Source organism: Equus quagga, chromosome 21 (genome assembly GCF_021613505.1).
Source record: "Equus quagga isolate Etosha38 chromosome 21, UCLA_HA_Equagga_1.0, whole genome shotgun sequence".
NCBI classification, from domain to species: domain Eukaryota; kingdom Metazoa; phylum Chordata; class Mammalia; order Perissodactyla; family Equidae; genus Equus; species Equus quagga.
The window spans coordinates 30,132,193-30,155,625 of NC_060287.1; the positions used below are offsets into that span (position 1 = coordinate 30,132,193).

General features: G+C 41.4%; 1 protein-coding gene across 1 annotated transcript in view; it reads left to right on the forward strand.

Annotated features, from left to right (window-relative positions):
* MRPS6 (mitochondrial ribosomal protein S6) overlaps positions 1 to 23,433 on the forward strand; it is a 70,620-nt gene that overhangs the window by 29,811 nt on the left and 17,376 nt on the right. Inside the window, exon 2 of the mRNA XM_046648249.1 lies at positions 21,819 to 21,958. Coding sequence (XP_046504205.1) covers positions 21,819 to 21,958 — 140 coding nt within the window. The remainder of the gene's footprint in view (positions 1 to 21,818; positions 21,959 to 23,433) is intronic.

A 23,433-nucleotide genomic window follows, 5' to 3' on the forward strand; every position in this document is an offset into this window, starting at 1 on the left:
ACATGGGTATCTCGTAGTGACACCTCACTGTTCTCCAGGTTTGGGTTGAGAGATGTGTAAAGACCGTTTCTGTTAAATTATGTGACTACAGAGACTTGCCAGGCCAAGGTTTTCCTAAGAAGTTAGAACAACTATTAAAATGCTGGGGAGTACCTGGGTGGCACAGACTTAAGTTAGTGAAGGACACACATTAGCTTAAGATGTGCAGACAGAGAATCATGTTCATTGAATTCTAGAACTTGAGGCATCTTGGCTGTCAGCTGGTGTACATCCCTCCCCACATAGATTAGGTACCAATGAATGAGATCCAGCCTGTTAAACCCTGGTTTCATGTCAATTATTGTGAAATAGGAGTTTATTAACATATTTGAGATTAAATGAATGATATTTGATAGTGATACTTTAGTAGAAAAAATACTTTTAAGCTTGAGGATTTGTCAGATTCCTGATTAGCCAGGCGTTAAATTGCTTAAGTCATTTCAGCGTTGACGTTAGCCTCAGTAGCCTTCACAGGTAGGCTGTGTTCCTATTTGTGTGTAGACCCACCTACCGCTCAGAGAGACTGGTCTTCCCCTTTATTTGTCTTTCCTCTCATTGCTTTAACTCTTCACCAATTCTTTCAGCACTTAGGAAATTCCTGTTTTGACCTTTTGTCAGCTTAATTCCCTTTCAGGCTTACTGCCATTCGTGGCAAAAGTGCTGCTTTGCTCCAGTTTTGAAGACTTGGATCCACACAATTAAATACAGTTATCTTAAAATATACTAAATTTCTATTAGCTTAAACTTAATTGTCAAGAATAACTTTCTCAGCCTGTGCGTTCATTAATAATAATCAGTATTTTCTCAAAAATTAGGGAGGCAGCAGTAGTTAAAATTCATGCAGGTTTCTTTAAAATGGTGGTAGGACAGTGCAGAGAAATGGAGTTTGTTTTAATGCCAAAAAGCCCTGTTCGTGCAGTAGTTAAAGGAAGACATTGGAACTGGTCAGTTGGCATATAGAGAAACCCTTTTGTACTGGTTAGGTGTGAAGCTGGATCACGTAAGAAGTCGTCTTTGGATTACTACACGTGGTTGGACTTGGTTGACTTACCTCAGGGCTGCAAACCCCGTTTTCTCCATTAATTCTCTTAATTTGGTGTGCTTTTTGTCCGCCCCTCCCCTCTGTTGGAAGATGAGGTCTTCAGCTGGTTTGACTTATACAGCAGAATTTAGCTAAGGTTCAAAATAATTAGTAGGCTTTGCCAGCGCTGAGTCCCGCACCGTTATTCCCATAGTCTCAGAAATGTTTTTTTCCCCCAAACTTCTCTCTCCAGTGCTGGGAGTAAGCCTTGAAACTACTGATTCACCTTTAAAGGAATGTTGTGAGAATTGATGTAATTTATGTTTTTGTTTCCATCTCAAATCCTTCATAAAAGATAGGATTTAGTTTTTTGTTTTGGGTTAAGCAGCCCGTTTATCTGGTACCTAACAGCCGTAACCATTGGCATGTAGTCTTTTACTCAGAAATAGACAAAAAAGGTTTGCTGTTTCTGTATCATTACTGATCACATCCTTTGCTTCTTAGGAGAGGACCGTTACCTGAGGCTGTAGGCTTAAACCAGTACCCTTCCTTTACGTAACAACTTTTAAGTCTGATTTGCTTACCTGGATGGATGGCATGTTTGAAGAGAGGGATTCTAGAATGAACAAGCAGCTGAAGAGCAAGTCAAGACAAAGCACAGTGGTCTCAGATTCTCCTCAGTGCAGGAGCCGTGGCTTTGCTCTCCTTGGAAAAAAAGCACTATGCAGTGATTGTTGCCCATGGCGATGAAGCCCCACCTGCAGGTCAAGACACTGTAAGCTGCAGTGAACTCTGTCAGTGAGGGAAATACCTATTGCAGTGATTTCGGCAACAGCACAAGTTGACAGTAGATAACCACAGCCTTAGTGGAGACTTAGATTTAACTTGGTAAATTCACCTTGTACCCTAGTATTCCTGAATAAGGAGTGTTTACCTTTTTTATTGCCTCTAGACAAACCGGTCTAGATCATTTTTCAGTTTATCGGGATACCCAGACTCCCATAAGTAAAGTATTCCTTAGTAACTTACTTTTTGTTGTAATAGTTGGAAACTGAAATTAGGCTATTATTGAAATCTCAAATTGGCAAAGGCTAATGTATAGGGTATTCCATAATATAATCAGCTCCTGAGGTTTATGTGTTTTGATTAGTGCCTTCTGGTTGCCAATATTGACTCTGCTAGTTTATACCTTTCCCTTTCTTGATTGAGAATTCTAATTTGTTACAATTCCTCTTTTTAAAGTTTGTTACAACTAGTGAAGAAATAGAGAAAATACATTTATATTTACATACTTTATATGCAGCCTTTATTTAGGTTCCAGGAAAGTGAGTAGCTCTAATTCATGTTGCAGCTTAAATGTTATTTATTCATCTGTATTTGTTTCTTTTATATCCTTAATTAAAAATATAAGGTTACTTATTAATTCTGTGAGTATATTTAACTTTATGGTTTTTCCAGTGTACATTTCGTAGGCATATCTAAGAACAAGTATGTGACAGCAGTTCACATTCCATGGTAGGGAAAGAGCTTAAAGTAAAGGTCCATAGAAAGCACAAAATCCTGTTCACACGTGTGTGTATCTCCACATGTAGAAAGCACAAGACTAATGGTACTCTCAGTAGCCCACAAGTGCCAGTCCTAAAGCCCACCGGGTGTTTGGCTCGGTAGCTGTTAGGATGAGGACCACAAAAGCCCTAGATGGTGAGGTGTTCAAGTTATGGATCTTAAGTGGTAAGCGATTCAGTGTAGTAATCTGAGTAAGTTGTGCTCCTTTGGTGGAGGGAGAGAATACAAATGTCAAGAATGCTGCGGTTAAATTTGGGGGTCACTGGCTCAGATGGGGTCTGTGGGCTCTTCCTGTGATCTGGAACTGAAGGAACGGGGACAGACTTCTGGGGGTGTGGAAGTTTGACAGACTTCTGCTTTAAGCTGTAGAGCCATTGGAGTTGTTTTTTTTTTTTAATCTTAAATTTTACTTCCCATGAATATAGTACCCTAAAAACAGGGAGAAATTTCACACTCTCCAGGGCAAATACTCCTTGTCTTTAATCTTTGTGTAGGTTTGTATGTAAGAGATGAAGTTATCTTTCTTTTTTCTTATGCTTGACTGCACTTCATTTTAAAAGAGCAGAATTTGATCTGTTCTGGGCATCAAACTGATTCTGAGACAAATCTACCAAGTGAACTGCTTTGCTTTGCACAGCTGTCATAAGAGTCTAAAGGATTCATTAGAATCCTTGCTTGTTCCATTACCCGCTTCAAGAATAGATTAGATGAAGTCCGTGACTGTGTGTGTGAAAGAAGATCATGTGCTTTCTTCCACTTGGCATTGCCCTTGTGTCACCCCTCACTTTCTTCATCTGAATAGTCCGATACGTGTTTGTCCTGGATTTTGCCCCTATGTTAAAAGATACAACTCTCAGAACAGGAGAGAAGTGACTACCTTTGTTTCCACACACCTCCATTTTGTATATTTATCTTCTGAGGGAAAGACCTGGTCAGCTCTCGTAATACGTGGAATGAAGATTAAAGCTGGTGTAGAGTAACGTGGCGTATTTTAGAAGAGGTAACTGGACACTCTGAGGGAGAGATTTCCCCCTCTAGCAAAAAGTAGCTGGGTGTGAGCCTGCAGCATTATTTTAGAATGTAAAACCACAGGCTTTGAGGGGGTGAGGGGAGAGGAGTGCCAGAAGTGTAGGAAAAAGGAGCGATTTGAGGAACATCTTTGGCTTAGCAATGTGTGATAAGGCAGAGCAGTTAGAACCTGTTGGTCCTGGATACAGTCATGCATCGCTGAATGACGGGGATATGCGCTGAGAAGCACGTCCTCGCGTGAACATCGCAGAGTGCTTACACAGACCTAGATGGGATGGCCTCTGCACACTAGGCTCTGGTACTAAGCTTGTGAGCCACCGTTGGACATGTGGTCCGTGGTTGGCAGAAATGTCGTTCTGCAGTGCATGACTGTAGTATGTGTTCCGTACCTTTAAATGTTGTTTTTAAATTTAAGATAGCTTGTAAGTACTTAAAGAATGCTTTTGAAGATTCCTTTGGTGGGATATCCTTTCATTTATAATTCCATGGGAAATTGCTTTAATTAGTCTAGGTGAAAGTTCTAGCGGTGTAAATATGTATAATTAGAATTTTCTAATTTCACTGTGAGATCTCTAACTTTTGAGTGGCAAACAGATCAACAAGTCTTGCTCATGGACTTTTCTGAGGGGTTGCTAAAATGCAAAAGCTTTATTTTTTTTAATAATGACATATTACATGAGTGTCAGATGATGGTATGGAATCTGTTCCCCTGCTTTCTCCCACCCATATTGCTTCGGTTTATAGATTGCCAGCAGAGTGCAGAAATAGAGCAGGGGTTCATCCATTCTTTGCTTGGACATCTGTTTTCTGTTGCGCAGACCTGTGTTGGCAGTCACCTATGAACTATGTTACGCTTCTCAGTGCTTTTTTTTTGATAAGGTGGATATCAAAAATAGTTGCTGTGCAAAAGTTAGTAGTCTTCTTCAAGAAGAAAACCAATTCCTTTTCTAATATCCTGTGAAATTGCTTCATTCATTTCTTTATTTTTAAGCCAAATGTCAGCAGAATACTGCTGCTTTTATCTAGTAATTTTGATATGTAAGTATTAATGCATTTTTAAAAGATGTCTCCATTGAAAAATGTTTTCCCAGTGTGCTGCCTTTTATGCTTTGTTCAGATTTTCTGTAAGAGACCAGTCTGTGCACTGGGGGTGTGTATTGTGTACATGTATCATTTCGTCAGTTATGCATTGTAGACCAAATGTGATTATAAATGAAATTGTTGAGTTATTGGTGTTTTTTGAATTGTAAACTGATTTCCAGTGTACCCTTCATTGTCCATAGCTTTTTTTTTTTTTTTTAAGGTTTAACTCATTGAGTCTGTCTCATTGTACAATGTTTTAGTTGCAAGCAGAAAGTAGAATTTGGTATAAACCAGGTTACTTCCATATTGAAAGGAATACAATTGAAATTGTAGATTTAGGATTGTTAACCATACACGACAATTCTAACTTGACAATTCTAACCTACTGTATACAATCTGATTTTTAAAATTGTAGACATGTATGATCTTGGTTTAATGTGTTTTTAAAAGTGTTATTGTTTAAAAAATGAAAAAAAAAGGAAGCAGATCTGCTAAAGAGCTGTCAGTTTTCATTACTGACTCTGTACAATACACTGTTCTTTGTGTACTGTGTGTTATTTTGCCAGCTGCTGCATTAGCCTTCAGAAGTATTTGGAAACTTAAGATGAACTACATTTCTTGCGAAGTATATTCTTTTCTGTGGTATTTTGTCCTGTAACTGAAGTATAGTAATTATTTTATGGAAATGTTAGCACTTCTGTACCAACTTTGAATAAAATGAAAAATTTACATTTCTGTGACTGAGTTTTTTCAGTATGAACACGTCTACCCTCAAAAATATACAGTGATCTGTGTCTCAGATTTGAAGAGGTTACACCCCGGGTCCTTTTCCCTTGGCTCCTGAATGGATCCAATGAGTTTCCCCCATCAGTGACTTCTTTTCTTTACCTTGGTAAGCATGGACTCAAGGTATCGACTGAGAATTGAGTTATATGTCAGTCAGCCATTGAGTAAATCAAAATAGTCTTAGTTTTTTCACTTGTAATTTTGAAATAATTTCAAATTATAGGAGAGTTGTAAGAATAGTATGAAGAACCCAGGCATCATCGTCATCCAGATTCACTAGTAGTTAACATTTTGCCACATTTGTTTTGTCATTCTCCCCAATCATACGTGCTTTTCTGAACCATTCGAGCAGACATCATTCCCTTCTACCCCCTAAGTACTTAGGGATATGTTTCCTAAGGACACTCGCTCGTATACTCACAAAGTAATTATCATAATCTGGAAAATAACAGTGATACAATATTTTAATCTAGGTTTTTAATTCAAATATTGCTGTTCCAATAGTGTCCTTTTATAGGAACTTTTCTTTTAAGTTCAGAAGCCAGTCCATCACATTTAGCTTTTATGTCTGTCTCCTTTAATCTGGAACAGTTCCTCAGCTTTTCTTCATCTTTCACGGTATTCACATTTTTGAAGTTTAAAAGGCAGTCATTTTGTGAAGGCCCCTCCTCAATTTGGATTTATCTGTTTCCTCATTAGATTCACACTGTGTGTTTGTGGGAAGAGTACAACATAAGCCAGAATATGTCCTCAAAGCTTCCCATTTGGAGGCGTGTGATGTGTTCTCCCATTATTGTTGACGTTAACTTTCGTACTTGGTTAAGGTGGTGTAACCAGGTTTCTGCATTGTCTAGTTACTGGTTTTCCCTTTGGTAATAAAGTAATTTATGGGAAGATAGTCGGAGACTGTGTAAATAACTTATTCCTCATCAAACTTGAACCCCTAGTTTTAGCATCCGTTGATAATTCTTGCCTACGTTATGATGATGATGTAAAACAATTTTTCTAACTTTTTTTGGCTATACTGAAATCAAGAGCTTCCACTTTTCCACATTTATTTATCAGTTTGAACTCATGGATTATTTTTACTGTCATTATTTTGCTCAAATGTTTCCAGATTTAGCTAGCGGGATATCCTTTAGGCTAATTTTTGTGTCCTTTGTGACATGTTTCTGTCATTTTTTGAGTGCTTTCTTATTTCCAGCACAAGGTGTTTTGGGCTTGTCTTGTCCTTCCCTGCCCCAGTCAGGGTGTCAGGCATTCGCTAGAGAATGGTGTTTAGGACCCAGGACTGGTGTGCTCATTCTTAGGGGAGTGAACACCGTCATCGCTTATGGGTCCTTCTCAGTGTACAGGGCTGGGAAATTCATGTACACATCTCTTGATGCCTCCGATTCTCAACCAGCACCAGAAGTTTCTTTTTAGCCTTCTTCCATTCTATGTTTGCATCTCCCTTCTACAACAGCAAGAAATCTGATAATGACGCATTTACGTATTTTTTTCAATCCTACAGTTCCTTAGAATTAAAAGTTTTTGCATGTCTAAAAATGTCTTTATTCTTATATTTGTTGGAAAGTTTGGCTGAATATAGAATTCTAGGTTGGAAAGTATTTTCCTTCGGAAATTTGTGAGCATAAGACCATTTTTTTCTAGCCCCTGTGTTCTGAAATTGCACAATTAGGCACCTTGATGAAAGCTTTTCTTTCATTGTACTGGCCCTCAGTGGGCTCTTCCAGTTTGGCAACTCAGTGTCCGTCAGTTCTGGGATAATGAAACAGTTCTGCTGTTTTCTCCTTTTTGGAACCCCTTTTTGGTCAGCTCTCAGACCTTCTGGACTGGTCCGGTTGGTTTCATAGAGTCTTTTGTCTTTTAATTTTCATCTCTCTTTTTGCTCTTTATAGGGGTATTTCTAAACCTTGTCTTCCACCCCTTCTGTTGAAAGAGAATTTCTTTTAAATCTCTCCCAGGTTTTTAATTTTTAAGTGCTGCTTTGTTCCTCAAATCTTCTTTATAGCCTCTTGTTCTTGGTTCGTGGATGCTGTATCTTCTCATCTGTGAAGATGCTGAAGTTTTCTTCTCGTGCATTGTTTGTTCGCTCTAGTTTTTCTTTTTGTATTGGCCTCATGTTAAAGGCGTTTTGCAAATGTGTGCTGGTGTTGGTCGTCTGCTTATTTAATAGGGTGGACTAAAAATTCTCTGAACGTATGGGTGGAGCTTTTCGACTTCATTTTCTGGCCTTCACGGCCTGCCTCTTTGTTGGATGACTCCTGCAGTATCTTTAGAGCGGGTCACATTCCCCAAAGAAGATTCTTAGAGTTTTGATTGAAGGATGAAAGGACCATTATTTTGGAAGCTAAGTGGGGAAAGAGCACAAGGGTGTCATCGTTCAGTGAGCACTTTTTTCTCAATCCCCTTTTAGTGTGATACTCTCACTTAGAGCTGTGCCTGTGTCCTCCAGTCCAGAGACTTCCCTCTGCTTTATCCAATCCTGGGAATAAACCTCCAAACACGCATCTAGGGCTTCAACCACTTTTTAAAGTTTGGGCCAACTTTCTTCATTTTTTAGTCTCCCATTTCACCCCCACTTTCAGAGTTACCCAATGGAGCCAACTCCCAGATCTTTCGAGGAATTCTACAGTGTTAAATATGGTTGACTTGGTTTTCCCCATTGCTGCTTTTCTCCATCTGCTTGCTTGCTTCCAACGTTTTATTGATGTTTTCCCCTCTTTTCTCCCTCATTCTTGCCGAGTTGTCCATTAAAAAAAAAATCCCTTTACAGTGGTTCTCATATGTTTTCAGGAGACAGCATAATTAGATACTTGTGTTGAATCTTCCAACTTACTAGGAAGTCCTGGAATCCACTCTTCACTTAGCATTTGAAAGTTGAAATTTCAGAGTCTCTTGCCCATTTCTCCGCTAAAAGAACGTGTTGATGACCAGAAGCACAGTTGGAGTTTTAAAATTCTGCTCATCTCTTTGAGTGCAAAATTAGTGATTGTTCACATTTTGAAGGGGCCTTAGAAGCTGTACAATGCATGCATCCCAGCCATCCAGACCTTTCTATTGTGAAATTTAACACCCGTGCTCAGTCCATGGAACATGAGCAGATGTACAGTGTAGTGGATATGGCTGTGGTAGTTCTGTCTCTGTAAAGTTGTCTCACACTGAGTGGGTGAATACTGAGTCATGGCCCCTAAGTCATTCCCCCTTGGGGAAGTACATGGTCAGGTTCTTGTGAGCCTCTGGCTCGTCACCACATTTTTGTTGACTGATCAGTCCATAACCTTGTTTTATATGTGTTTCTGTTTAAAGACATCATATTTAGGATATGTTTTTGATTTGTAAACATTGAGCTTAAGGCCAACAGCACTGTAACTCGTGCCAGAACGAAGCTTATCTAATACACGTCTTTTCTTCGTAAGGTGCATCACTTCCTTCTTGCACTTAGGAACACTAGACAGCACTTCATCGCTACTCAGGGGCCATTTTCAACAGAGAAATCACCAACAAAGAACACAAAAATGCAAAGAACATGACACTATGTGTGAAAGGACACTTGTTTGTGGTAGGAGAGCTGAAACAAGAAGGCAGAGAGTGACGTCGTTGGACCTCAGCTGGGAATGTGTGTATTGAGTGACTGGAAGTTTCCACCACTCAGTGCATGTGCTTGTCTGCAAATGACTAAAAGTGATGGGAATGTTGATTTGGGGGTTAAAAAGCAAATTTTAGCTGGTAGGTGAATTGGCATACATAGATTCCACAAGTAATGAGAATCAACTGTAGTTTTGAGGCAGAAACCTGTGTAGCCACCACCCACAAGAACTATACCAGTCTCCCCTCCTAGAATGTTCATTTCATTTTCAGAGAGTTCTGATTTTAAAGGGTTTTCTTATTGACCTCAAATCCACCTCTGACTTGCTTTTGTCCTGAGCTAGCGTTTGTTGCTAATCTTCCTCTTTTTGCTTGAGGAAGATTGTCCCTGAGCTAACATCTGTGCCAGTCTTCCTCTATTTTGTGTGTGGGACGCCACCACAGCATGGCTTGATGAGCACTGTGTAGGTCTGTGCCTGGGATCCAAACCCTCGAACCCCGGGCAGCTGAAGCAGAGCACGTGAACTTAACCACTGTGCCACTGGGCCAGCCCCTACCTCTGACGTTCATTCAGTAGTCTAAGTTCTGCCTCTGGAGTGCTATCTTTTCTTCCCTTTAAGTATTTGAAGATAACTGTTCAGGATAAGTATTCTGTTAAGTCTCAAAATCAGACCGCTTCCATTCTCTGATGTGTGCAGCACAGGACACGAATTTCAAACTCTTTACCATCCTGGTCTTTTTTTTTTCTGGACACCTTTGAGGCAATTGCTGTCCCTTTTCTATGTGGCCTCCAGACTGAACAAGTACTGCAGGGTAGACCCTGCCGACGTTAGACTGTAAGGATGAGAAATAAAATGAGGACTGCCGTTCCATTGGGTTTTACTCTCCTTCCAACTTTTCTTTTGAGATTTCGTTGTCCTACCTTATGGCAAATTCCCTGTAAAACCATGTTATCTCTACATGAGGCTGCCTGACTCAGATTCCACAAGTTTTCTTAGCTCTTCAGGGTCTGGGTCTTGTAATATTCCCTGTACACTCTAATAGCAGAACGTCCAAGTTTTTTGGTTACATCCCAAGAATCTTTAGAAGTTTGGAGGTACCTTTGTGAGTCTCTGACTGTATCTTTGTTTTCGTTTCCATCTTTCGCGTGTTTATTCCTAGTTGCTTGACTGCCTCTTTTTTTTTTTTTTTTGACTAACAGGAGCTTTATTATGCATCTCTCATTTCAAAAAAAAAAAGAAAAAAAGAAATGGTGCTGTTTTCCTCTTTGCAGCAAAGATCTTATTTCTCCTTGAATTTTATGGCTTGGTTTAATCCTTTCCTCCTTTCTAGTTGAATTAAGTACAGTTAGCAACTTTCATCTCTCATGTTTCCATTTGTTCTTTGACTTATGTAGTCATCACACATTTATGGAGCACATCCTGTGTGCCAGGTTCTTTGCAACCCCAGCGTCTAGTAAAGAGGAGCAAGAAGCAAATTGAAGGGGCTTAGTTAGGGAAGGAGATGTGCTTGTAAGTGGTTACACTTGCAAGATGTACCGTCAGCCCTCCATATCTGTGAGCTCCACGTCCAACTAAGGGGCTGACTAAGCGACTTGAGCATCTGCGGATTTTGGTATCCACGGGGGTCCTGTAACCAACCCCCCTCAGATGCCAAGGGATGACTCTGTGGAATGAGAGAGAGACACGTGGAATTATGGAGGGAAGGCACACTTCTAGGAAGTAGCCGGATCTTGAAGAATGTTTTTCTTCTTTTAATCCCTCTGTGCTTTTTATACCCTTTCCCTTCCCTGCTCTTCAGAGTAGTGCAATGCCTTAAGTACCTTCCTCCCATCACTTAAGTTAAGCACTACTGCAGTGGCCTGGTTGGTGGACACATGTTTGGTCTGTTATTTAGCAAGGTATGCAAATCTGTCTCTCTCACCAAAGGCCAAGTTTCTGATCCTATCAGGGCACATTTAAAAAAATTTCTCTTAAAGCAGTCAGCTAACTAGTACTTTTGCTAAAGCCCATCTACTGACACTTCGAAGATTCACAGGATCTAAACAGAATTTTCTTGTAACTCTGTTGTCTCTAGTATCAAAATCCTTTGCTGATTCTTACCTCCTCTGGTCTCCCTGTCATTCCTGTGCTGTCCCACTTCTACTCTCTATAGAGGCTGAAATACAAGGCGAAGGCAGGGAACTGAATTGTGCATGAAGGAGAGCAATCAACAAGACCGGCGTAGCTCGATGATGTCTACCTGATTCCTGCTCTCACTATCAGTTTCCTGAGCTTTGGCATTTCATTTGCTTGCTGCCATAGTAACCAGGACTCCTGCCAGTCTCCCTGGTTCCCATCTTTTATTCATCTGTAAGTGCATCTGGAGGGGGGATGGGGAGGATAGAAACGGAAATCTCCCAGTAAAAAGATTGTGGATTTTGGAATGTCCGCAGAATAGCAAGCATGGGTACCTTAATTTTGGCATTGTTTCCAGCTGTCAAAGTAGTGTTAACCACAAGTAGTCGTCACTTGGGATTGTCATTTCTCCATTTCACATTCAAGGAGGGCTCCTTTATTACTGTGAGGAAAGTGGAGCTTTTATGTTTTTTGAATTAGAATTGGAGAAGATCATTGCTGAAAGTCCTTTATAAACTGCATTTCAGCCAGAATCATTCATCTTTGTGGGGTGATGAGAAGCTAGCCAGCTTCCTACTAGAATGTGGTTCTCACCTTTGTCCAGCTTTAAAAAATGCTGGTCCCCAAGATTTTTGAGTCCCCAGGTCAGTGGAATGGAAATATCTGAGGGTGAGACACAGGCATCTCCTTTTAAAGCTCCCAGGATGATGCCACATGCTCTAGAATGCCCTGGGGATTCTGCCATTTTCCTTTGACTTACTCAAATCATGAAAGGGATGCTTGGTCATATGCAAGGGAGCCCCGAAATTTGGCTATAGATGACATCTTAATGATATTCTTTTGACTTGAGACCTTGGGAAGAAGTGGATTAATTAAGGTACAAAACTGCATTATGGTTTGTACTGCATATGTGTATTACAAAACCGCACAGATTAACTGTTAACCTAGGCACATAAGTAATTGACAACTGGTAAATTCAAAGTTGGATCTCATGTTCCCGTGACTTCCTTCTTGCTCTGTGGGTTAGTTCTTTACATTTGCTTATAGCTTTTTGATACCAGTACTGGTATTGATGTCTCAGTGTGGGCTGGCTGCAGATGTCTGTTGGACAGCCACTGCACTTCATGCAAGTCTGGTTTATGACTTAACAGCATTCTGCCTACTTTGCAGGCAAAGTTACTCTACTGGTCATCCTACTGCCTTTACATTTGCAAATTCAGCCATGCATTATGAACCGTGACTCTCTGCTTTATTATTTGCACTTTGTTATTGACACAGATTAATCTCTGCTGAACTCAGCTGTCATTGGACCCCTCCGCTTCTGATTTTTTTCCTCCATTCTTCCCTTGGTTCTTTTTATTTTCATCACATACCCCGAAGAATACATTTTCATGTTAGATTCTCAGGTCTCAAGAATCTCAGTCCTGGCTGCGTGGTGTAGAATGGGGAAGTTCCTCTTACTTTTCTCATCACCTTGGTTTTATTGGCCACTGTGTTCTCAGGGCCAGACTTGACTGTGTCCCGTCACATCTCTGGTCTCCTCTGATTCTAGGACCAGTGATCTCTGGGCTCCTGACTTCTGGATTCCAGTTTTCCCTCCGATTCACAAGAGGCAGAGCAGCCAGTTGTAACCGCTCCTGATGCTGGAAGTACAGCTTGCAAGGCTCTTTCAGTAACTACCGAGAGCTGGCCATCTATCCCTCTCTGACCGTTATATCATTAAAATATGTGGATCTGTGTGGATAGAGAGTCAGTGAATGAGTTCTCAATTTTGAGGCATAGACTTCGGGCTTTTAACACAGATTTCACACATGATGGCATCTATATTTAGATAGCAGTTGGCATAGACTTAGAGGAAGAAATTCTTCTTAAGACGAAACAAAATTGAATTGTCCAAAAAGAAGTTTGTAAAACACCTTTTAATTGTTCATTGTAAAAACAAAACCAAAACACAGATAATAAAGCAAAGTGTGGAAAAAAGAAAACAGAATACCCCTCCCATATTACTGCCTAGGGGAAAATAATAAAATTTTGCTGTATGTTCCTCTGGACTTTTTTCCATGTATGTGTGTATAAGTACTTTTTTTGTTTTGAAAAAAATGTATTTACCCTACATGCTGATTTTTTCCTTTATTATTAAAATATTTTCATGTCAGTATATAAGGATCCACATCCCGTTTTTTGTTTTGTTTTGGTAAGGAAGATTGGCCCTGAGCTAACGTCTGTGCCGATCTTCTTCTAACTTGTATGTGGGATGCTACCACAAGTATGGCTTGATGAGTGGTGTGTAGGTCCATGCCCAGGATCCGAACTGGCAAGCCCCGGGCCTCCAAAGGAGTGTGTGCAAACTTAACCACTGGGCCACCAGGCTGGCCCCAACATCTCATTTTTTAATAGTTGCATAATACTTGTTCAATCAATGAAAATAATTTGTTGAACCGGTCTCCTATTAGTGGACAACTGCATTCCCTTTTGTTCACTATCCTAATAACTTTGCGGTGAGGTTTTCATAGCTAAATCCTTGTGCGTGGGTGTGGCAGTTGTTGCAGAGTAAGTTCCTAGAAGTGGCTGAGGGATTGGAGGTATACACATTTTAAACTAATATATATTGCCAAATTGTCCTCCAGGAAGTTTATATTTTTCCCAACAGTGTAGCTGAGTGTTTGAAGAAACTGAAATGTTAATATTCTAGGCAAAAAATTGCCATGAGTGGAAAGAAGCAATGGCTTCTACCTATACCAGACACAGTGCCCACATTGATTATACCCCAAATAAGAATTCCATCAGAACCTGCTTCCTGGCCTTCTGTCCTGCTCTCGGTCCAGACCCCCTCTGAGAGCACCGTCTCCGCCTCTCAGAGGCGTTCAGCCTCAGGGTCTGGCTGAAGTCCGCCCTCTCCAGCCCCCCAGTCAGCAGTCATTGCTCCTTCTCGGCTCTTGTAGCATTGTTGTTTTATGTGTTGCTCTTGATTGTGTTTCAACCTCCCTCTTATTGCTTACTTACGTGTGACTGTCTTCATAACTACATCATAGACTCTAAAGGGCTGGGACTCTGTGTGTCACATCCCTGTGGCTGTCCTTTTGGAGGCGAATTTCACAGTGAGCAACTTGGAAATGCTTGTCTTGAGGAAGACTCTTGAGAGGAACGTTTCCAGATGAATGCGAGGTTGAGCCTTAAAAGAGGGTCGGTGTCGGACTGTTGTCGATGCCCCCCGACGGCAGTTTCGTGAGGTCCACTCTGATTCCTGCTGCCCGCAGAGCTGGGCGTGCTTGTGCGGTCGTGCAGTTTGCTCTCACTCATTTCCAGACACAGATGTAGAGCCCTACTCTTACAGTTGATTTGTGATGTTAAAATTACTTTACACTTGTTCTCCAATAAAAATTTCTAGGTGGCCCCCCATAACTGTTTCTCATAAAGGTGATCGTGTAAATTAAATGTCATAGTCATGAGGGCTGTTCATTTAATACGCACTTCAGCATCTCTCAGGGCTCCGGAGTGTTCATAGTTAAATGACCACTTGATACGTCTACACTGTGAATCTACACTATTTAATCTCATGTTATGTTAAAGATTTAAGTTGTTTTTTTGTTTTCAGAGCACACAACAGTGGCTTGTAAAAAGAAACAGTTTTTCACTGCATTACAGTATTTGCCACTTGCCTCGTACACTTCATGTGTGTTGGTTCCCATCTCTTCTCTTGTGCTCCCCCCCACTTTTGAAAGCTTTGTTCAGTAGTTATTCGGTGTTTGTGATAAATGGGTTATTGGATAGGATTCATGAGCAAAGTAGTAGAGCAGTTAAGTTGTCAAAAGCATTTTCTATCTTTGACTTTTAAAAAGCCCATAAAAGTGAACTCTCCTACTCACTTACCTACAAGTTATACAGAGTATAACATAGTCCATGTAGGTAAGGATAGTCACGTTCGAGCTGTGTTTGTGTATCTTTACTTTTTTAGTGTTCTAGACTTGTCCTTATTGAATTTTTTAAATGGCTTCTGCGCTTAATAATTTTTAGCCCTTAATTACCTACAGGACTGGAGCCCTTGATTCAACCAATTGTGGGGCAAAAGGGCTTCTCATGAGTCATGAAAATATTTGATAGAGCAGTTCTGGGGGGACCGTTTCCGGAGGCGGGCTCCGCAGATGTCCTGGGCAGGGCTGGCGCTGCACACGTTTGAGGTGGATGGTTATCTGTGCTGTTATTCCGAGGTCTGCTACTGACAGAACTTCCCTGAAGCCTGTTCGGCTGTTGAAAGTTGCTCACACATTTTCTGTTTCAAATTGCTGTGAAAATCTCAATGCAGAATTGCCAGGGATGTCCTCTCTATTTGAAAATGTAAATTTCAAGGAAAAACTTTTAAGGAGATAAACCCCAAAAGCAGGATGCAGCAAAGAATGGGAAAGGCTTTTACACTTAGATTTTCACAGATTTGGATGGTTTCCTGACCTGACTTCGCCTTCCCTACGTCGTCTTGCTCCTGGGAGTTGCACAACTCTTTGTAAAGTGAGAACAGTAGGGTGTGGGTAGATGCCACACGCCATTAAATGTTGTGAATTCTGTGTGCTGTTTATTTCCTGGTCAACTGTAAGGGTGTCGTAGTGATAGCTGGGTGCACCCACGGGCCTCTGGCTTGAAACTGATTTTCCCAGAGATTCTAATTTAGGAGATAATTTTGTTGACAAGCCTCTCTTCTGGAGTGACAATATGTTTAATTACATTAAACATTGGTCATTGGCCAAATGGTGCTGTGTATGGTACTCCCATGAATTCTTAGTTTGAATAACCTTACTGGATGGGGATGTTATTTTGGGGGCAAGTAGAGATGTCTTTCCTTTTATTTTCCCATCTTTTTGCTCTTGTCTTTGTTGTAGAGACGTTGCCCAGTAGACTGTGTAGAACTGCACTTTTCAAAATGTGGACTTGGGCTTCCCAGGGACCCTTCCAGGGGATCATTGCAAAAGCAGGAGCGGGTGAGACAGCGGGTGCCGTCACATAAATCCAGGCAGCAGCACGAAGTTTTACTAGTGGTCAAGGTATTCCTCACCATCATGCAACTGTCGATTTCTTTTGAAAAGCCATTTTCCCTTCAGAGTGTCCTTCAGAACGATGAGTGGCGCCAGAATAGTATAATCTTGGCAGGGGCTTTAGAAAAAGTTAGCGAGTCCAGCCTCCTGCCCAGTGCAAAGACTAATGGAATAGGCATCCTGTGTCTGTGCTCTCCTAGCAATGGGAAGGCCAGTGCTTCACAGGGCAGCCCGTTTCACTTTCATATAGCTGTAATTTTTAGAAATGTGTCCTTGTTTATGCACAAGGCTCTGTTTCTCTGTAGTTTTTACCTTTGATTCCTGACTAACTTTGAGGGTCCAACCAAAATAAAACATATCTGTCTTTTGCACGGTAGCCCTGCAAATCTTTGAAGTTATCTGTTGGGTTTTCCCTAAGTCTTCTTTTGTAGCTTGAACATGAGTACTTTCAGTAATTAATAATACTAAGATCAAAAATTGGATTTAATTTTGTCTAGGATGATTTTTTTTTATGAGGAATATTGGCCCTGAGATAACATATTGCCAATTTCCTCTTTTTGCTTGAGGAAGAGTGTTGTTGAGCTAACATCTGTGCCAGTCTTCCTCTATTTTGTATGTGGGACGCCGCCACAGCATGGCTTGATGAGCGGTGTGTAGGTCTGTGCCTGGGATCTGAACCAGGAAACCCTGGGCTGCTGAAGCGGAGTGTGGGAACTCAGCCACTGGGCGGCTCCTAGGATGAATTTTTTAAAGTATTGTTTAGTGTAAATGTTTTGGATAGTACTTTTATCTTATCAGCAAATAATTAGAACAATCTAAGTTTAACATTTATATTTGTATATATATTTGAACTTGATATTTTTTAAATACATGAAATACTTAGTTTCACGTCTATTAGATGAATTCTGAATTCTTTTAAACTACAGTATCAGTGTTAACAGCAGCATTCTGGCACTACATGAAATAAATAGAAAAACACTCATATTGTAATTTTGCTCCTGTGTTACAGTCACTACCCTGATAGCAAGCTATGTTGTATATGAAAAGTGGCTTCAAGTCATAGTAGAGATATGAGGAAACCTAGGATTCCTCGAGAAAAAATGGGAGGAAGCAAGCAAGAGACCCTCTTAGGGAGGCCTAATTGCTATGTTCGTTTCCTTGACAGCCATTTCTAGTGCCTGCTCCGTAATACAGACTGTTTCAGACTTTGCGACTGCAGTTGTAGCCAAGACAGACCAAGTCCTTGCTCTCCTGAACGTAGGTTCTAGTGATGAAAGAACCTTCGTAGACGCCTCAGTGCTGTGTAACAGTAACGGGAAGGACGTGGAGAGCGTGGGGCGCGGGGGCACTTTTGAGTGACAAGGATGTCGGAATGAGGAGGTGAAAAGCAAAGACACTTTGCTCAGACTTTGTATACTCCCAGGATATTTTGAGAAATGAGTGCTGTTCATGCGAAGCTTGTAGAGACAGAAAATTTGCTGAGAACCCTCAATTTAGGACATGAGGAGACAGACACAAGTTTAAAATTGATAAATTTTAATAATTTACCCAGGATTGTATAACTCCTTAGTGAATGAGCTGGGACTGGAATCCAGGTTTCCTAGTTTCCATTCACATTCATTCAGTTGCTTTTCTGTATTTTCTTCAAGTGAATGTTTTCAGCCCCCCAGTCTGTGCCTTGCCAAAATTGTGTTTCATTAACATATGGTGGATTGGAGGAGAGTCTTAGGGAGTTGCATTCAGACTGGGTGGGAGGAGCCCATAAGGAGCATGCACAGCCTGTCTTGGAGTAGTTGGAATTCTATGGTTCAGAGGCCTCGTAAATGAGAATTACGGCAGTGACATGCTTTGCTTCCTGTAGACCATATGTTTTCACAAATTGAACATTGTGCTGGATCGAGCAGTTTTTTTTTGAAGTCTAAGAATTGTATTTTAGTAGATCTGTCAGTTTCACCAAATGAGGACAGTTGAAGATGGCAACTTGGGTTGGTGAGGAGATTAGGAGCTTGGTGGGTGGCGTGGTGCAGATTCGTAGAATCGCTTCTGCATCCCGCGGTGACTTGAACCACCAGGCTGATGTTGTCCAGCTGGGTTGGTGCCCTGCGTGTCTGCCTGACGACCCGTCCCATGGGGAGTTCACTGTCTGCACCGCAGTGACCCAGGCTCATGGTTTTGTTTGTGGTGCATTTTAGGATGAGTGGATTAAGGCCTTGTCGGCTGCCCTCGACCTATTACAATGTAGAGCAGAGGTCGGCCAGATAGTACATAGTTCAGGCTTTGTGGGCCATACAGTCTCTGCTTAATTACAGCTGTGCCTTTAGCATGAAAGCAGCCGTGGACAGTATATAAATGCATGAGCTGTCTGTGTTCCCATGAAACTTTATTTGCAAAAACAAGTAGTGAGTCCAAGAATTGGGCCCACAGGCTCTGGTTTGCTGACCCCTGGTTTAGAGTGATGAGGTAACATTTATGGGACAAGTCTAGCTTCCCTAACGTAAAAGAAATATTTTTGCCCCTCCTCCTCTTTCTTTTTAATCTTTTGTGTAATTTGAAATTACAGTGAAATGGTTGTGGCCATCCAAGCAGTCTCCCATTTGACCTTGACGTACCAAAGTCAAAGAAAACACATTGTGATATTTTCCTAAGTTACCTTCTTGTTGGGTAGCCCTTCCCCTTTTCTTTATTTCACAAGCTCTTACTTTCAGAAGAGGGTGCTCTGTGTTTTATACTGTAAACACTTCAGTTGGAATTTAAACAAGACGAGGTATTGAGATATATTCCTTTTTAACCAGGCAAAACTGAAATTAAAATTTATGATTTGGATAGCTAATCAGAAGACTCAATTCAGGTTTTTTTTTAAGCCTTATCCATTCTTTCTTTGGCGAGACTATTCATCCACCTTATAATTGATGCAATACCAGGTCAAGAAATAGCATTTTTAATGAAATGAAATATTGCCCTGCTGTTAGTAATGAGGCTTCTGCAGAAATTTGGAAATGTCTCTGAACTAATGAAATGGGAGAAGAACTTAGTCTCCATGTCGATTAGAACTGTATAAAAATATGTTTGTATACAATCATACGGAGAGATTGCCATGGACTTTTTACCTAGTTAGTATTAATATGTGAAGAGGTTTTGGCCCCTATTTTTATTGTTTCCAGGAAATTTCTCTTTTATCATAAGGTTGGTTAAATACATAAATAAATATAATTTCAGTAGGAATTTTTAAAGTCCCTGGTGGGCTACAATAGAAATGAAAGTGAAAATTTTATTTCTAAACCTTAAACTAATTCTTAGTGCATTCACCGCACTTTAGCAGTGTGCATCAGAAGGAAAATGTACAGGCATATAGTGGATTTTCTCTGAGTACCGGAATGCACACTTAAACTTGTGCAGTTTTCTTCCATTTGATCCAGAATGAGTCACCGGAAGGTAGTCTTTCTTAAGTTCCCTCCTGCACTTCAATATCTCTTTGCCTGCGTCCCTTCACTATGTCTTTGAGGAGGGGCTCCCTTTTCCTTGCCAAGGAGTCCTCTGGCCGCCTCCCCTGACTCTGCTGTGTATGGTTCCTTGTCCTTGCATCAGGCTTTTACACTTATTAGCTGCCCTGTAATGTCAAAGTCATGGCATCTCTCAGAGGCCCAATTTCCAAATCTGTGAACCTTCTTTGCTCTTTTTTTTGGTGAAGATTAAATATGTAACAGTAAAGCGCTAGACCAATGTTGGGCGTAGAGAGTTACGCCATAAATCATAGCTGCTGTCGTTGCAATGGTTGTTTTAAAATCCTACATTTTATCCTTTGCCTGGCTCATCCCCCTTTCACTACTGACTTGCTCGTGTTTCCTCTCTCCTGTAACACTTTGCTCACGCTTGTTTGCCCCTCTAGCGCTGGCGCTGGTGCTGTTTCTTTCTCTTCATTGCTGTCACACCTCTACCATGGGAACCGTTGCAATCTGGCTTCCAGCTCCATCTTGCCGAGTGACCGTGCAGCCACCATACTGTGGCTCTTTCTTCTTCTCCATCCTCTACCCTGTCATCCTGGAGACTGCCTCTTTCCTTCATTTCTGTGACAAGGCAGGCCTGAGTTTCCTTGTACTGTTTGACTATACCTTTTCTATTTGCTTCTCTGATTCGAGTCGTCTTTTTAGCCCTCAAATGTTTGTGTTCCCCAAGGTTATGTTGTTGATGTCTTTTCTCCTCCCTCTACCCCCTTCCCTCATTGACCTCACCTGCCCCTGGGCCTTCAGGTAGCCCTTCTATGCAGATGACTATTAAATGTGTAATTCTGATGCACCCTCTTTTGAGCTTATTTTCTTCTACATCTGGAGAGGTCAACCTAGAGGAGCTTTGGGCATCTCAGACTCAGCATGTCCTAAGCCAGATGCATCTGTTCTTGTCCCCGATCAGCTTCTCCAGATTTCCTTTAGCTGTTAATAATAATACCATTCTCCCAGCCTCTATATGTGAGTGCCCCTCTTTCGCCTCATCTCTCCCTCATTCTCCACATTACATTAGTTGCATCTTCTTAGGTTTACCCTTGTAAAGTATCTTTTCTTCCAAAAGTTTTTGTGTATACATATGCATAGAGAGATATCTCAAAAGAAATTCTCCAAAACGTTTAAAGTCTGTTATCCCTGGATGATGGGATTTTATATTGTTTGAATTTTATTTTTTATGTCAGGTAATTCTTACTTATATACTTGTACCCAACCTTTAATCTCACTTCTCAGCTTGCCCTTGTCCTGAGCTTCCTCCGGTGGGACTCCTGGCTGTTTCCTCCATGTGCTCCTGCTTTCTTGACTTTGCTGCTTTACCCGGTGCCTGGTGCATTTGTTCTTTGCATCTCCTGTTGCTGTTTTTCTGGGCTCCTCTCAAGTAAAGTTTCCTTAATGAAACCCATCTCCCAGCGAATGTGCTTTCTCCTTCCCTGAGCTCTCTGCTCCCTGTGTCACTTCCTGTGTTCTGCTTCCCAGTCTTTTTCATGGGTGTTTGTGTTAATCCCTTTGTTAGATTGTAAGCTCCACGAGGGCAGAGATTGAGTCTTACTCATCCTTTCCCCCTACTGGTTATACTCTCTCAATTTGTCTTTGGGGGACGATCCCTTTTCCTACTGGTTATGGTTTTGGTGGGATGGTCAATCAAAGTGTCCTGCCAAGAGGATGCTCTTCCCCTGGAGTTTGAATTCTGAGTCATGGGATACAAGGACTGACCGTGACTGGCGCTGATTGATCCTGGCCAAGGTGCTCTGAAGAAGCCACTCATTAGTTCCTGCCTCGCACATCCCTGGAGCTGCTCTGGTCCCTCAACTCTCCGAGGCCTGGTTCTTCAGATTTTCCTTCGTATCTGTGAGCTATCTCATATCCTTACAATAAATGTGGCGTTCTCTCTCTCTCTCTTTTTTTTAAATTTTAAGTTAGCCAAAGACAGTTTCTGTTGCTTTTACCCAAAGACCCCTACCAATAGAGCTGTTATGATTGGAACTGACCAGACTTAATCCTTTTAGTTCTTATATTGATTTTGATGTGTTTTTTCTTCTTTTTAAAAACAAAAACGAAAAAACAGCCAGAGACTGCTGCTGCTTTGAAACGCACGATAGAAGCCCTGTTGGACAGAGGGGCGATAGTGAGGAACCTGGAAAACCTGGGGGAGCGAGCACTTCCTTACAGGATCTCGGCCCACAGTCAACAGCACAGTCGAGGAGGGTAAGTGTCTTCAGGAACCACTTGAAAATGTCTTTGATGGGCTCAGTAAAGAATACTGTTTAATTAATCTTAGGAATCATTGTGATTTCACAGTCACTCCCGCTGTGCCAGGTGGTATCCAGGTACACACCCTAGCAATGTTGTGTTGTGAATGGGATGCCGTTATGCTGGCCCGTAATAAACTATGATCAGAGTACAAAGACAGGTCACGCTAGGAGCAACAGGTTTATAAGCTTTTGATTATGGGAAACTTTTCTCATCAACGTAAGCACTGTTTCCCCCTGGCATTTCTTTAACTTTTGCCTTTAAAACACCTCAGTGAACAATACATAATGCGTCCTTTGTAAATATGCAGGTTGCAAATAACAAGCAGAATGTACTTCTTATGACTAACGTATATAACCAGAGCCTAACCCACAATAGAAAAGTGTTTTTACCTGCTCTAACCAATAATCACAATTTTCTGTAATGGAATTTTTTCTCATGTGGGGTATACCGACTTCCTCAAACGTATGTCAAAGATTTGATTCTGTAGTAATAACTATCTTTGTAGAAATCCTTTGAGATCAGCTTGTGTATTGAATTGATTTGAAGCTTCTCTAGGTCCTAAGGGTGTCTTTTTCACACCCGTGGTTCTGGTTTGGAGGAAGAATCTCCTCATAGTGTTGGGTTTCCTAGAAGTCGGTGATAGAGAAGATGGGAATCTGGTTTTAGCATGGTGGAAAAAGTCCAGGAGTAGATCAGCTCTCTGGTACTCGCCAGCTGTGGCCTAGAGCAAGTCGTTTAGCTTCTCTCATCCCTGCTTCCTTGGATACTGAAGCCACCCACGTCGTCAGGGGATTGAATGAGATCATCTCTGAGGATGTGCTCTGTGGACAGTCCTGGCTGTTGTGTGAGTGCTGCTTTCAGTCACGTGGAGCTCGCGGTCTTGGGTGGGTGCAGGACAGGCCTGAGTGGAGTCCTGCCTCCCACCGAGGCTTTCTGACTGCATTTAAACCTTCTGCCGAGACGTGGCACATCCTGCACATTTCGTCTTTTGATTGCTTCACCTTGTTTTGTGCTGGTGTTCAGCGTCGTAAGAACACCTCTGAAGAGTGCCTGAGGTGTTGCTAGGCAACGTGAAATGCACAGTGGCTATTCCTCTTCCACAATCATAATAACAGTGAGGGATGGAGATTGTGGGTAACGTTTTTTTCCTTAACTTAACCACAAAGGACTTAAGAGCGAGGCTATGAATCCTTTTGCCTTTTGGTTTAAAGAGAAGCACATAAAATTTAGCCAAGACTTCTTAGCTCGGTTCTCTGATGGTACGCACTGAACGGGGGGAAGTCAGTTTCTCATTTGTGCATTTTCAGGGATGTGCGGTAGGAGTGCTGCTTCTGCCATTTTTCCAAGTGGAGGATTTGACTTTGTTGAGGACTGGTGTGACCAGCATCCTAGAATTTGCACTTCTCACAAGCGTCTGGGTCGTGCTC